Source organism: Salvelinus fontinalis, chromosome 2, assembly GCF_029448725.1.
Source record: "Salvelinus fontinalis isolate EN_2023a chromosome 2, ASM2944872v1, whole genome shotgun sequence".
In the NCBI taxonomy this organism is placed as follows: domain Eukaryota; kingdom Metazoa; phylum Chordata; class Actinopteri; order Salmoniformes; family Salmonidae; genus Salvelinus; species Salvelinus fontinalis.
In genome coordinates this window covers 55,855,905-55,872,243 of record NC_074666.1, presented here as the reverse complement: position 1 = coordinate 55,872,243, position 16,339 = coordinate 55,855,905, and the positions used below count along the sequence as shown (strand labels likewise).

General features: G+C 41.2%; 1 protein-coding gene across 3 annotated transcripts in view; it reads left to right on the top strand.

Annotated features, from left to right (window-relative positions):
* Positions 1-2,813: 2,813 nt before the first annotated feature.
* The window catches only part of clint1b (clathrin interactor 1b), a 33,316-nt gene continuing 19,790 nt past the window's right edge, over positions 2,814-16,339 (top strand). For all 3 annotated transcript variants that reach the window (XM_055879136.1, XM_055879128.1, XM_055879122.1), the window contains exon 1: positions 2,814-3,045. In XM_055879136.1, the coding sequence (XP_055735111.1) occupies positions 3,005-3,045 (41 nt within the window). In that variant the 5' untranslated portion in view covers positions 2,814-3,004. The remainder of the gene's footprint in view (positions 3,046-16,339) is intronic.

The following is a 16,339-nucleotide window of genomic DNA, read 5'->3' as shown; positions in this document are numbered from 1 at the left end:
GAAAATCACAAGTCATGTCCCTGGAGCTTCGGGCTAAGCTGAGGGGGGTCATTTCTGGGGTTCTACTATCTATGTCCATAGATTATATCAAATAAAATGTAGAGGGGGGCATAGTGGTTGAAGCCAAAATGCTGTTCAGTAAAAAAAGAGGGGCAGATAAGTGAAAGCCTGTCAGTACTATTCATGTTTGAGAAGGTTTTACCTAAGAAAGTACAGATGGGCTTCCCACCTCCATTAAGGTGTAATAAATGCCAAAGAATGGGACATGTGGCAGCTCTGTGCAAAGTAATTGCGGGGGGGGGGGGGGGGGGGCAGTGCAACATTTGGTGGATGCCAGGTGCAGAAAGAGGTTAGAGAGGCCCAAAGATATAAAATCACTCATAATGTATCTTATTAGTCAGAATTATGGAGATAATAGGGTCAGTCCTGGAATAAGTGGACCTACTGTAGGAAATGTTGCTTACTGTATGTTGATCCAAACATGGATACCAGATAGTTTTAGACCAATAGCACTGACCTCTAACTTGTGTAAACTAATGGAAAAGATGATAATCAACAGATTGTCATATTTCCTGGAACATAGAGGTTTATTGAGGCAATGTCAAAGTGGATTCCGTAAAGGTAGATCTACTTTGGATGCATTAGGTAAGTCGAGTAATGAAGTTTAAAAAACTCTGGTCATGAAATATGTAATGGCTACTGTTTTTTTTTTTTTTACATTGAAAAGGCTTATGAGACTATTTGGAGAGAATGCCTACTGATTAAGATGGAAAGACTTGGTATTGGAGGGAGATTATATAACTGGGTTTTGACCATATTTAATCACTCTTTCGAGTTAACATAGGATCCATTTTATCTGATGCCTATGGAGTTGACAATGGTATTCCTCAAGGCAGTGTTATCAGTCCTATTTTGTTCAACATTAGGATTAACGATGTGTTTTTCAAATGTAGGTAGGGGTATTTGGGCTTCTCTATATGCCGATCATTGAGCTATTTTGAAGACGGGAAGGAATGTTTCTTGTGATCAAATTTATTCAAAAAGCTATAGTGGATGTTCAAAGATGGTGGTGATGTCTTGTTGTCACGATCGTTATGAGACGAATGAGTGGACCAAGGCGCAGCGTGGAAAAAAGACATCTTCTTTTAATGAAGAAAAAACAAACACTTATTAAATTAACAAAAACAACCGACCGTGAAGCTAAAACGAACTAAGTGCACACATGCAACATAGAACATAGACAACTACCCACAAAAGCCTACTGCCTATGGCTGCCTTAAATATAGCTCCCAATCAGAGACAATGAATGACAGCTGTCTCTGATTGAGAACCATTCAGGCAACCATAGACATACCTAGACACCTACACTCAAACACAAACCCATCTACTCTACCTAAACCCCCTATACCATACAACCACCCAAGACGAGACAAAAACACACAAACATCCCCCCTGTCACACCCTGACCTAACCAAACTATTACAGAAAACAAAGATAACAAAGGCCAGGGCGTGACACTTGTATGTTCTTGATAATAATTGCTGATAATATACAGTTGTTTCTGTATGGACAGCCTATGGGGAGACTTTCTAAGTACAAATATTTTGGTCTATGGGTCAATGAGCAATATACATGGAAATATCATGTCAGACATGTTGAAACAAAGTGTAAGAAGGTGGTGCATCTTATGCGCTCGGTCTCTGGTTTGGTGCTGACTGACAATCGTTGATGGATATTTATAGAGCTGTGATCAGGACGACAATTGATTACAGGTGTATAGTTTATGGAACAGCGGCAAAGACTTGCCTTCAGAGGCTGGACAGAATCCAGTATATAGCTTTAAGGATATGTATTAGTGAATTTAAATCAACATCTATATGTGCCTTACTAGTGGAAGCAGGTGAGATGCCTTTGGATATACGGTGTAAAAAAATGTCATTAGCTTATTGGGTTAGGCTGAACGGCTATGAGCTTGAGCATTCCACTGCTACTGTTCTAGACGACTGTTGGGAATTTACTGTTAATATAGTGGTTTTGGTTGGACAGTAGGAAAGCTTGCTGATGAGAGTGGTTTGAGGGAGTTGGAGGTTGGCCCTTCTGTGGTGATAGGGGATGTTCCTCCATGGTTACTCCCAGATCCTGTTGTTTATCTAACCTTGGCAGAGAAAATGAAAGATTGGTCAGAAGTCAGTGATATAGGGAAACTGGTTGACAATTATATTGGTAGAAGTTTTTTATGCTTTTTTACCGCTTTTCACAGATGGACCCAAGGATGCAGATAGTGGGTGCACAGGAGCAGGCTTTTCTATTCCTGAATTTGATGTACAGATGTGTAGAAGACTAACAGCCATACTCAGTATAACAGCTATACAACAGCTATACTCAGTATACTCAGTTGAACTGTTGGGGATAGTAGTTGCCCTCCAGTGGGTGTAGGACGTACAACCTGTTAGAATTATAGTATGCTCAGATTCTCTGTCTGCATTGAATAGCTTTTCATCTGGTAAATCTAATAGCAGTGACTTACTATTGGAGGTATTAATGTTATTATAGAGATTTCAGAGACTGGGTGTAGTAGTGAGATTCTGCTGGGTCCCAGCACATTCGGGTGTGGAAGGGAATGAAATCGTTGACCAGTTAGCCAAAATAGCTTTAAACTTCTGTTTGAAGTTAGTATTGCTCTTTTTATTTTCTCAGAAGTACTGAGTTAGTTAGGAGGATTTAGAAATGTTGTAAAACGTGATTGACCATACACTCCAATACAGGAGGTGGCGGCATGCACCTTAAACGTTTGTTTGCGGACCGCCATTATATCACAGAAGAAGAACAAGCTCGCCGCGCTCCCGACAGTAGTAACTTGCGCGGCCCGTTTGCCGCTAACGGAGCTGGCTAGCTGAAGGGCTCGGAATTCTGTTGTCGGTGACACAAATCCAAGTCCATCTGTGGTTGTAAACAGACTGGACGACGCATTATTGAGGCGGCGAGCCCTTAGTCGAGAGTCTATATGCTAAATATGTGGAAAGTCCGAGAACTGGTGGATAAAGCGTGAGTATTCTTGCAGTTATCGTGTTGACATTTTGTTGCAAGGCCCGTTTATGTTAAGGACAAGGGAATCACTGATTTCGTGACGTCACGCTTTTTTCTCAGCTGATGGCTCATTATGGGTAACGTTACTGTTTCAGCCTTGTGCACAACATGAAAAGCCAATAAATCATGTATTCTCCTCTGATCTCTTTGCTAATGTCCATTCTAAACATACATGCAAAGTAACATCCCCATCCCCCTCTTTCAGGCTGCTAACTCAGGAAAGTAACGTTAGGGGATGATGTATGGTTAATGCTAACCCGTTAGTTAGTCTCTTTCCGTGTCTGAATCGGTCCCTTTGATGTCCACTATCATCCATTTCCTGCTAGCAATATTTGTTTTACATAACAAGATGATTTCTTACTCAATTACTAAATTATAATGCAAGGCCCTCGTTCACTGCCACCTAACATTAGCTAGTTAGAAATCTTACAAAACGGGCAAATTTAGCGGAACATGAGCTAATTAGCTAGAATAGCTAAGCTAGCCACAATGACTGTCAATACATTTTCGTTTCATTGTGTCCATAACATTACCCACTATGGAAGTTGAACTTCATGATCATTCTATTGTTTTATCGTTAAAACGTTTTTATACGACCACAATTACTGGCTAGTTAGTTAACTATCTAAGCCAGCAGCAGCTAACATGTATTTGTCTGTGCACTAACCTACTGTACTGTAGCCAGCTGCCGGTTAGCTTCAGGAGGACTTTGCAGTAGAGACATAAAACTGTATGCCGACTAGGGTAAACAGGCTCCTCATGCCTCTCATCAAACACTTTGAATGACAGTGACTGAGAGTACACCTGAACCACGAGGAATGCAACACCGCACCAACATAATCTCTTAGCTAACGACTCACTGGGGGGCATTTTCTTCATAGCTAGTTAAAATTAGCTAAATTAAACTAGTATTCTACCAGCAGCACAAACGATGTCACGTTTATATGGTAATGAGGAAACCTTAAATAAAAGCCAGCGTTTCAAAAGGTATTGAATTTGAATCAATGGTCACTTTTATTGTGCCAACAAGAAGTAATTTATGAAAACAAATAAAGTATGGTTTTAAAAACATTTTTTCAGACCAATAATGAAAAAGTTATGTTGAGATTATTGGACTGTAGAGAGAACTAACTATTCTACCTGTTTTAGCAAAAGTGGGGCATGAAATACTCAGTAGGGTCTCCACAAACCAAATATGGTTAATTTTTGTGTTACATGGTCTGTTAGTGGCTTTTCACTCTGCCCCTTCCATAGCCCTGAATGCAATACACTGTAATAGGCTGTACATGGGATACATATTGGCTTGTAGAAATAACTTTTCTACCTGTGTTGAATAGTAGTTGGAGATGCAAAACAGGTTTTGGGGGGTGCTGAGGAGTATTTCTGTCTGTAATAAAGCTCTTTTGTGTGGGGAAAACTCAATCTGATTGGCTGGACCTGGCTCCCCATAGGCCCACCCACTGGGGAGCCAGGCACACCCATGGTTGAACCCCTGCCCAGTAATGTGAATTCCCTAGATTAGGACCTAATGAATTTCTTTCAATTGACTGATTTCTTTATATGAACTGTAACTCAGTGAAATCTTTGAAATTGTTGCATTTATAGTTTTGTTCAATATACATTAGATTCTCGTTTTGATAAAAAATAAAAAAGGGTTGACTTTCATGCTATTTTTTTATTTTGTGTGTGTTGATTTCAGGACCATGGATAGTATCAGTTCATTTAAAGCTGTGTTTCTGGATATGTACGACACACAAGTCCCCCTCCAAAATTACAAATATTTGGTTAGTAGAGACCTAGCTTCGTTGCAAACCAGGTTTCCCTTAAACAGGAGGCCTGGGAACGTTCCATGGCAGAAATCAGCTGAAGACTGGTCGGAACCTGGTGAAATCACTGACGCCTCGCAACACGTCAAACCAATCAAATGCCCTGCTTGGGCAGAGTTTCAAAGGTGCTCACCAGATTAGTGTCATAGGGGCTACAGTGCACGAGGACAAAAAAAGTCAACAAAAGAAGCGCTGGTGACGAAACATTTTTGAATGCATGCTGGTTTTCACAGCATTTCTCTGTTATTTGGAGATTAGCTGCAGCAAGATGGGAGAAATGGTCTACAATGCTGACCATATTAATATTTGTAATGCTGTTTCTGAAGTGATATTTGGCTGTAGAGGCTATGCGGGATGAGGGACAATAAGTAGCAAGACACAGTTAACTAACCTTGTAAACTACCTAGGAATAACTAACTTGCTAGTAGTGCTGAGCGATTAGTGCTTTTTGAGGTTCGCTAGTTTTCGGTTTGATTATAAAAATACATTGATTTTGGTTTTGATTATGTTTTGATTACAAATCACTATTTTGTCATTTTTCTAAGTAAATAAGGCATACTTTTATGACTGCTGAATACCAACTATAATTCACTTAGATCGTGTGTTTTCAGGTAGAGACCCCGCAATGCAACTGCTTTCAATCCCTCTTGCGAGTTCTCTCTTCGGTTCCGTCAACAAGGTCTCTGCGTCTGCTCCACACAGACTGAGACCGGACAAGTAAGCGGGCGCTCAATGGATTATGATCATTGTAGTTAATTTCCACATTTTCTGTGCTAAACTGTAGAATATTGGCCTGTTGGAAACTACAACTCCCTACTACATCGCACAATTCGGGCTTGATCTCAACAGAAACTGAGCATCGATCTCACAGAAAAAAACGGACTAAATGGAATTCAAATAATTGAACCGACGTTGGTCAATTAGTTGTTTAAAAAAACAAAAAATAATATAATTTTCAGTTAATCACTCAGAACAAATATTTCTTCAAGGCACTGTGTCCCATGTACAGTGTATTGCATTGGGAGCTATAGAGTGGAGAACGAAGTGCTGCTGGATATGTACGGCAGTCCCCCTCCAATCTAACCATATTTGGTTAGCAAAGACCTTATTGAGTATTTTCCACCCGACAACTTCTCTACAACCAGTAAGTATCCCCCATACAATGTATTCTATCGCAGTGAATAGTGTGGGTGGAGTAAGGAGTCGTCAGCACTCTGTATTAAACCTGTTGCCCATCACAAGTTAAATAAAAACAAGAGACCATTTAAATTTAGCAGACTATTGAATAATTCCAATAACATAACTATTTTTTATTTTATTATTTCTTTAAATATAACCTACACATGAAGCTAGCTTTCAACATACCAGTATCTGTGTAAACTTTCAAAGGAAATGCTACTATAAATAATACAATGTTCAAAATAAAATGCATCAAATTATCTTTAAATGTTTTTTAGGTTGTTGCAATTTGGTTTGGGGGGTATACAGATTTCATATTGGCATACTGTCCTCATCAGGGGATTTACAGTATTACCGTCTTAGTACACATGGGGTGCTAAAAATGCAACAACAAAAAAGCTCATTGGGTGTCTTATCAGATAGAATTTGCACAAAGTATTAGCACATTTCAATAGAGGCTGCTAGCTAAATATGCTAACGAACGCAAACGAAAAAAAAACGAATTGCCAAGACAGGGAGGAGCAGACGGGCAAGAATGGAGAGGAGAAAAAATAAATGCACGGAAATCAAGAACTCATCCAAAACGGTTTGACTTCTCAAACACGACAGAAAGCTAAAACTATATGATGTCCGGTCTCCTTATTAATTCAGCCACTTACATAGATACCTAGCAAGTTAAACCAAATACAAAGCTGGAATCACCAGCTCCCGCTTTCTCCTGTTGTGCTATTTACAAACAACCATGTAACTCGCTCAACTTTTCTGGGGAACTAAGCTTCATATTGTGACAGGTGAAATGAAGAACGCAATCTGCTTTTATCTCCTAAAGTATTGCACAATTTGACTGCAGGTATTTAACTTAAATTGGCTACAAATATTCACATTTATTGAAAAACTTCAAATAAATAGTTTTGACGTTATTGAAAAACTATCCCCTGGCTTTTTCCAAGTACCCCGGTATACGGTATACCGCCCAAGCCTAGTTGCAATGCTGTGAAAAACAGTTGTACTGCACTAGTGCTAAGAAAATTGATAATCCCAATGTTAAACTTGTCTTTGCAGGGGCACTCTTATTTTGAAATGCCCGCCAGCATAATATCCTGATGCTCGGAGAACAGAAATCAAAATTAGTGTGTTGCTCATGATCTCATATGTGTTGGCTATGGACATTTGTACTGTATGGTGCTTACCAGACATTATTTCAATTAATCGCCAGAGGGGTTTGAAGGTATGTATACCCTGGCAACACTTATTTAATCATTCATGCGTCATTATTGGAGAAGTTCAAATTGCTTAGTGCAACCGTTTATGTCAACACAGCTAGCTATGATCATGAGAAAAGCCTCTGTGGCACAAATATCTTGCATTGCCAGCCTGCAGCTTAGTGCTTCAAGGTTGTGCAAGATTTTGTAAGTGTAGCTAAGTAACCACAAAGTATAAAATAGAAAGACATTTTGTCCTGAGGCATAGCCTACTTCTCATAGGAAAGAGCGTATTTGACCTCTGGGTTGAAATGTGCAGTCACTGTGGTCATTTGACTAATACAGTTTTGAAACCAAGTGGTGTGTTTCTACCACTTCTCCCTATGCCAGCATAAAGTCATGAATCATGGCAGTTCTTGTATCAACCCTGCATGCAACCACTTTCTGCAGGATTACCTTTCTCATGCTTTTAAGTTAGTCTTAATATAGGGAGGGACTCGTAAATACCATCGCTGGTCTAGCCGTTCAGGACCTATTGAAAATAGCCTATTTATAATCTGCTGTGTTTTGATTTGAATCAAAAAGTTTATTTGCATGCAGAGTAGTTTCAAATCATGCATACACTTGAGTCATAAAGAATGCATGAAATGAGAATGCTGACGAGCAATAGAAAGAGGTGAAGGATATGAATGACTTATTCTGATGCAAAACTTCGCCCACCTCCCCCAATGAATGGTGCTCTGATGTCACTGTGACCTCTGATCTTCAATTACGTGCTTGTTGAGATGGAGGTTTGTAAGGTGCAAAGCCAGGCTAGACTCCATGTAGGTAGGCAAGATACTGCCTCCATTGTCTGACTGAGATGCACTCATCCTTGATTCCAAACAGAAGGTTTGTAAAGGAAGTCTGTTTCTTTCATTGTGCAAACAGACAAACGAGCCAGGATTTGAAAAGGGTCCTTTCTTGCTTCTTGTCTCCTCATTTTGAAAGGAACTCCATGGTTTTATGTAGGACTGTAAACATCAATTTACCGGAAAATGATTCCCTATAGACTTCAATGGGTTTAAAGCATTGGGCCAGTAACCGAAAGGCGGCTAGGTGAAATATCTGTGTGCCCTTGAGCAAGGCACTGAACCATAATTGCTCCTATAAGTCGCTCTGGACAGGAGCGTCTGCTAAATGACTAAAATGTAACATTTACTGGAGGAAATGCTAGCTAGCTACATACATTTCAGCTGTCCTGCTAAAGGCTAGCCAGAGCCCTGATTTTTTTTTTTAAATGTGTTCTAAATGTATAGCCAGCAAGCTAGCTCCTAATTGCAGTGTTGGATAGATAGCTAGCTAACATGTTCCATCTATGAAAATAGTGACAATTATCTCACTTTCTTTTAACTTATCCAATCTTTACCCGGCACTGGGCATCTGTAGCTAGCCCATCTGTAGCTAACATTAGCTAGCCCATCTGTAGCCCCCCCCTCCCGGCTAGCTGAGTTCTATTTTATTGTTTCATTATTTTACATATTGTTTGAACACCAAATGGCCACAAGCTGCCTGCCAGTGGGTGGAGTTAACGAACTAGCTAACAAGATAGCTAATGCTATTGCTGAGGCAGAGATATCTTGCCAGCACGCATTGGGTGAATGCAGCAGTCCTATGACGTTAGCAAGCAAAGACAACCTGTGTTTTCAATGAATATGCTGGCTTGGTAGCACACATTTCTTTAACTGATTCCGATGATTGCTCCATAGACTGCCATAAGCTAGCTGACCCAACTCAAGGATGAAGGAAGTTCATCAGAAACTTTCTTCACCAAAGAGTTGCGAGTTGCTCAGCTGTGGCTATGGGGTAATAAATTGTACTAGCTAGCTAGCTACTTCTCTGTTCTGGCATAAACCATAGCCTACATGTCGACACGTAATCACTGCAATTTGAGAGTTGTTTTCAACTGCTAGCCAGCTACCAGGTTTGAACAAGTTGCCTGCTTGCTTGCTAGTAGCTAATGTTATACACAGAAAATATCAAACTCTCTTTTAAAGGATGATATTTTTACTTGGCTGTGATCTGATATCATTCTACACTGAGTGTACAAAACATGCTCTTTCCATGACATAGACTGACAATGTGAATCCAAGTAAATGCTATGATCCCTTATTGATGTCACTTGTTAAATCCACTTTAATCAGTGTAAATGAAGGGGAGGAGATGGGTTATAGAATGCTTTTTAAGCCTTGAGACAATTAAGACATGGATTGTGTATGTGTGCCATTCAGATGGTGAATGGGCAAGAAAAAAGTACCCTGTGCAAAAAGTACCTTTGAAAAGGGTATGGTAGTAGGTGCCAGGCGCACCGGTTTGTGTAGAACTGCAACGCTGCTGGGTTTTTCACTCTCAACAGTTTCCCATATGTATCAGGTAGAGGTCAACCAATTATGATTTTTCGACGCCGATATCGATTATTGGAAGACCAAAAAAAGCCGATACCTATTAATCGGACAACATTTTTATTTATTTTCATATATATATATATATATATATATATATATATATATACACTGCTCAAAAAAATTAAGGAAACACTAAAATAACACATCCTAGATCTGAATGAATGAACTATTCTTATTAAATACTTTTTTCTTTACATAGTTGAATGTGCTGACAACAAAATCACACACAAATTATCAATGGAAATCAAATTTATCAACTCATGGAGGTCTGGATTTGGAGTCACACTCAAAATTAAAGTGGAAAACCAGACTACAGGCTGATCCAACTTTGGTGTAATGCCCTTAAAACAAGTCAAAATGAGGCTCAGTAGTGTGTGTGGCCTCCACGTGCCTGTATGACCACCCTACAACACCTGGGCATGCTCCTGATGAGGTGGCGGATGGTCTCCTGAGGGATCTCCTCCCAGACCTGGACTAAAGTATCCGTCAACTCCTGGACAGTCTGTGGTGCAACGTGGCGTTGTTGGATGGAGCGAGACATGATGTCTCAGATGTGCTCAATTGGATTCAGGTCTGGGGAACGGGCGGGCCAGTCCATAGCATCAATGCCTTCCTCTTGCAGGAACTGCTGACACACTCCAGCCACATGAGGTCTAGCATTGTCTTGCATTAGGAGGAACCCAGGGCCAACCGCACCAGCATATGGTCTCACAAGGGGTCTGAGGATCTCATCCCGGTACCTAATGGCAGTCAGGCTACCTCTGGCGAGCCCATGGAGGGCTGTGTAGCCCCCCAAAGAAATGCCACCCCACACCATGACTGACCCACCGCCAAACCGGTCATGCTGGAGGATGTTGCAGGCAGCAGAACGTTCTCCACGGCGTCTCCAGACTGTCACGTCTGTCACATGTGCTCAGTGTGAACCTGCTTTCATCTGTGAAGAGCACAGGGCGCCAGTGGCGAATTTGCCAATCTTGGTGTTCTCTGGCAAATGCCAAACGTCCTGCACGGTGTTGGGCTGTAAGCACAACCCCCACCTGTGGACGTCGGGCCCTCATACCACCCTCAGGGAGTCTGTTTCTGACTGTTTGAGCAGACACATGCACATTTGTGGCCTGCTGGAGGTCATTTTGCAGGGCTCTGGCAGTGCTCCTCCTCCTCCTTCTTGCACAAAGGCGGAGGTAGCGGTCCTGCTGCTAGGTTGTTGCCCTCCTACGGCCTCCTCCACGTCTCCTGATGTACTGGCCTGTCTCCTGGTAGCGCCTCCATGCTCTGGACACTACGCTGACAGACACAGCAAACCTTTTTGCCACAGCTCGCATTGATGTGCCATCCTGGATGAGCTGCACTACCTGAGCCACTTGTGTGGGTTGTAGACTCTGTCTCATGCTACCACTAGAGTGAAAGCACCTCCAGCATTCAAAAGTGACCAAAACATCAGCCAGGAAGCATAGGAACTGAGAAGTGGTCTGTGGTCACCACCTGCAGAACCACTCCTTTATTGGGGGTGTCTTGCTAATTCCCTATAATTTCCACCTGTTGTCTATTCCATTTGCACAACAGCATGTGAAATTTATTGTCAATCAGTGTTGCTTCCTAAGTGGACAGTTTGATTTCACATAAGTGTGATTGACTTGGAGTTACATTGTGTTGTTTAAGTGTTCCCTTTATTTTTTTGAGCATATATATATAAAAACGGCACACGTACCCCATGTCATATTTCTAATGTTTAGGTGTAGAGTTCTTGCTTGTCTAAATAAATACCGGAGGAAAGTGGAAAGCCTACTTGAGCGCACTCAAAAAAATGTGCTGCGTCAACCTCTCTTTAATCTAAATTTTAATGGATGATGCGATGGAAGCTATCAAATCATTCTGAATTGTGTATATATATATATAAAATCGGCGGCCAAAAATTCCGATTGTTATGAAAACATGAAATCGGCCCCGATTTAATTGGCCATTCCGATTTAATCGGTCGACCTCTACTCTATACTGACGCTTAGCCTGTTTGATTGCCTTGCGGAGGGAATAGCAACACTCTTTGTATTCAGTCATGTTTCAGGTCGCCTTGCCATGATTAAAAGCAGTGGTTTGTGCTTTCAGTTTTGTGCAAATGCTGCCATCAATCCACGGTTTCTGGTTGGGGATGGTTTTAATGGTCACCATGGGTACAACATCACCGATGCACTTGCTAATAAACTCGCTCACCGAATCAGCGTATACATCAATGTTGTTGTCTGAGGCCCAAACTGCTGCATATACTCTGACTCTGCTTGCACAGAACGCAAGAGAATTTCCCTAGTTAATATTGCCTGCTAACATGAATTTCTTTTAACTAAATATGCATGTTTAATATATAATTGTGTATTGATTTTAAGAAAGGCATTGATGTTTATGGTTAGGTGCATTGGTGCAACGACAGTGCTTTGGGGAGGTAGGCTGTGATTCGATGATAAATTAACAAGCACCACATTAATTATTTGCAATGCAGGACAAGCTAGTTAAGCTAGTAATTTCATCAACCATGTGTAGTTAACTAATGATTATGTTAAGATTGTTTTTTACAAGATAATTTTAATGCTAAGATAATTGTAATGCTATCGAGCAACTACCTTGGCTCCTTGCTGCACTCGCGTAACAGGTGGTCAGCCAGTCATGCATTCTCCACAACCTGCCATGCAGTCTCTTGTGGAGTGCAATGTAATCGGCCATAATCAGCATCCAAAAATGTCGATTACCGGTTAATCGGTCGACCTCTAGTATCAAGAATGGTCCACCTTTCAAAGGACATCCAGCCAACTTGACACAATTGGAGTCAATATAGGTCAGCATCCCTGTGGAAAGTTTTCAAAAACGTATAGTCCAGGCCCCGAAGAATTGAGACTGTTCTGAGGGCAAAAGGGGGTGTGCGATTCAATATTAGGAAGGTGTTCCTAATGTTTTGTACACTCAGTGTATATCATCTATGAATAAGTGAACAGGCACGGGTTATCATTGCTCATTGTTTATTGCGAACCAACAGTGTTGGACGTGGCACACTAACCTAACATACTGGCTCACTATGGCCGTCTGCTGGATAATTTGGCGATTACATAATGAAATATCCCAGTGACATTGACAATGGTTCATGTTATTGGAAAGTCTATTTTGCCGGTTCATTACAGTACTGTCAACTACACGAAAAAAAAAAAAACTAAACTTAACATTTAAAGTGCTAGTCACATATTTCATGAGCTCAATAAAAGATCCCCCAAATTTTCCCTGTGCACAAAAAAGCTTACTTCGCTCAAAATTTGTGCACACATTTCTTTATATCCTGTTAGTGAGCATTTTGTCCTTTGTCGAGATAATCCATCCACCTGACAGGGTTGGCCTATCGTTACACAGGCGCACCTTGTGCTGGGGACAATAAAAGGCCACTCTAAAATGTGCAGTTTTGAATGAACAATTAACCCTTTTATTTTAACTTAATATAATACATAAATAAAATCTATTTACGGTAGTCTCAAATAAATAATGAAACATGTTCAATTTGGTTTAAATAATGCAAAAACACAGTTTTGAAGAAGAAAGGAAAAGTGCAATATGTGCCATGTAAAAAAGCGTTTAAATTCCTTGCTCAGAACATGAGAACATATATGAAATCTGGTGGTTCAATATTCCCAGTTCTTCAATATTTCCAGTTCAGAAGTTGTAGTTATTATAGGAATTATGATGCGTCGACTATTTCTCCCTATACCATTTGTATTTCATATACAGTTGAAGTCAGAAGTTCATAAACACCTTACACACACCAAACATTTAAACTCAGTTTTTCACAATTCCTGACATTTAATCCTCGTGAAAATTCCCTGTCTTAGGTCAGTTAGGATCAACACTTTATTTTAAGAATGTGAAATGTCAGAATAATAGGAGAGAGAATATTTTTTTCAGCTTTTATTTCTTTCATCACATTCCCAGTGGGTCAGAAGTTCACATACACTCAATTAGTATTTGGTAGCATTGCCTTTAAATTGTTTAACTTGGGTCAAATGGGTCGGGTAGCCTTCCACAAGCTTCCCACAATAAGTTGGGTGAATTTTGGCCCATTCCTCCTGACAGAGCTGGTGTAACTGAGTCAGTTTTGTAGGACTCCTTGCTCGCACACTCTTTTTCAGTTCTTCCCACAAATTGTCTATAGGATTGAGGTCAGGGCTTTGTTATGGCCACTCCAATACCCTGACTTTGTTGTCCTTAAGCCATTTTGCCAACCGTGGCTGGACCCTTGCTCAGTCATGTGAAATCCATAGATTAGGGTCTAATGAATGTATTTCAATTGACTGATTTTCTTACATGAACTGTAATTAAGTAAAATCTTTGAAATTGTTGCATGTTGAGTTTTTATATTTTTGTTAAGTATACATTATGCAATTACTGATTTTGTAAATACTGAACACAACCATGCAGAGAACCATAAACATAACTTTCTCCAACCAGGAAAAAAATGTGCTTGCTATTGTTACATAACGGTAATTTGTTCTATAGCATTCAGAGGCTCCAGTCGAGTGCCTGTTTTATGGACAGAGCTTGCAGTCAGGTGACAGTAATGGATGCTGCCTGAGATGCCATCATCTGATTTCAGCTGAATAGGGCTTGAAACAGGAGGCCTAGAGGGAGAGGGCCTTCTCCTGCTACCCTGGTCCCAGAGAGATCCCTGCAGATGCTAAGCTGTTTGAGAACAGACTATCCACCACCACACTTTGTCGGTGCGTCTTTTTTATTCTCATACATCTGTTTGGAATGGGATCCCAGTACGTCGCTTCAGTGTGTTTGGCCAGTTGAATGGTATTTCTGGTGAGGACTGACATTTATCACAGATGTCTTTCAGAATATGCATTTAGGTTAGTCGATGGGTCATTGGGCCATATAGCCTATACTTATAGGTCATTCTGAGATCTCTGTGGCTGATCAATGGATCAATTATATCTGTCTGAGACTCAAGATGAGACATTGATGGGAGGAACTTTGAGAGTGATCCTCTAGTATTTCTTGTTTGGGGTTTTTCCTTGTAGGTTATAATGCAAAGGTATCTGTTATTGCACGAGAGAAGTCATTTATTATTTCAATGATGACTTTGCTTCAAGGCCCACTCCATCTGTCTTTGTATAGGCATAAGTCCTGTGTTCAGTATGATATTGATGATATCATTGCATTGTATTGACTAACAATATCCCCTATGACGGCTTCTTCATGTCCTGGCTGTGTTTTAATTATTTTGACTTTCTCCGCCAGTTAATGGACAGAAAGTCCCATCTAATGCAGTAAGATCAATATCATTGCTGGACTGATGGCTTTGTGTGGGAGATCTCAAAGGCGTCACTCTGTGGAGAATGAAAAATGTCAAACATTGAACTATTATGTGGAGAGATGTGATCTGTTGAAGGGAGCAGAGGACACCTGCTCCTGAAGACAGAGAGGAGGGGAGTTTTGACAACTCTCGCTCAGATAAGATCTGAGAACTCGCAAACCTGCGAAGACAAACATGAAGAAATGATCCGTCCACTTTTTTCTTCCATCGCTTTTTGAGGCAATATGGTTGCAGAAGTTATTCAGCTTGCCCTTAGCTGGCCACACTGTCTAGGCTGAACCATGTCATGACTGAGCCACACTTCTAGGAAATGCAAATGATGCTTTTAGGTTACAGTAATGAACAGAACTTCAGTCCATCAGCCAACCTGCAAATACATTTTGATCAGTAAATTATCTTCCTAGGCATGACTCCCAGCAGTACAGTGTTCCAAATCCTCCCAGCACACTGCAGTGTGATCAGCGCCACTTCTGTGTGAGTAGATTCAGGAATAGACCTACTCCAAATCAACCGAGCTGCAGGCTGCATCCCCCAGGGACTTTTCTCCCTGGCAAATGTCCTTGTCCGTCCAGTGCCTCTTGCTTCTAATGAGCGTCAGTGAGCGGAGCGCTCGCAACCTCCCTCCCTCTCTGCTGTTGTCCCCTGTGTCCCCTTCATTACTATCACCACTATCTCCATTTGAAAACTGACCTCTAGAACCACTGTTCCTCAGAAGCAGCAGGTGATGTTTATTTTCTAGTGTAGGAGGAGGAAGAGAGGAGAGTGAGGACTGGAGCAACTAGAGGTTGTTTCATGTGCAGGGCTTTGGCTTTTCAGCAGGGGCCCGCTAGGCTGTGTTCTCCACTGCATGTGTAAATAAGCAGGCACATCCTGAGCAGAACAGACTCGGCAACGACGGGCCTACTGAACAAAGAGGCCCAGGATGCAGAGGGTTGGAAGGGAAGCCTGGGCTCTGTCTGTTTAGTTTCTCCCTTTCAGGCAGAGCCACTGCTCACCTTCTTTTGTCTCATCTTCAGCTGAATATTTTTCACACAGCGGGTGTGTGTGTGTGTGTGTGTTTTCTAGGCTGTTTGAAATGTAAGCACATCGCCGGTACGCTTGCCGTTCAGGCCATCTGCTTTTATAAAACCGCTGTCATTCATTATTTATTGGACTAGGATTTCCCGCATCTTGGAGCAGCTTTGCTGTGGAGAAGCTCTCTCGCTCTCTGTCACTCATGCTGCTGCACGGACACCGACTGTATAAATTCTCTCT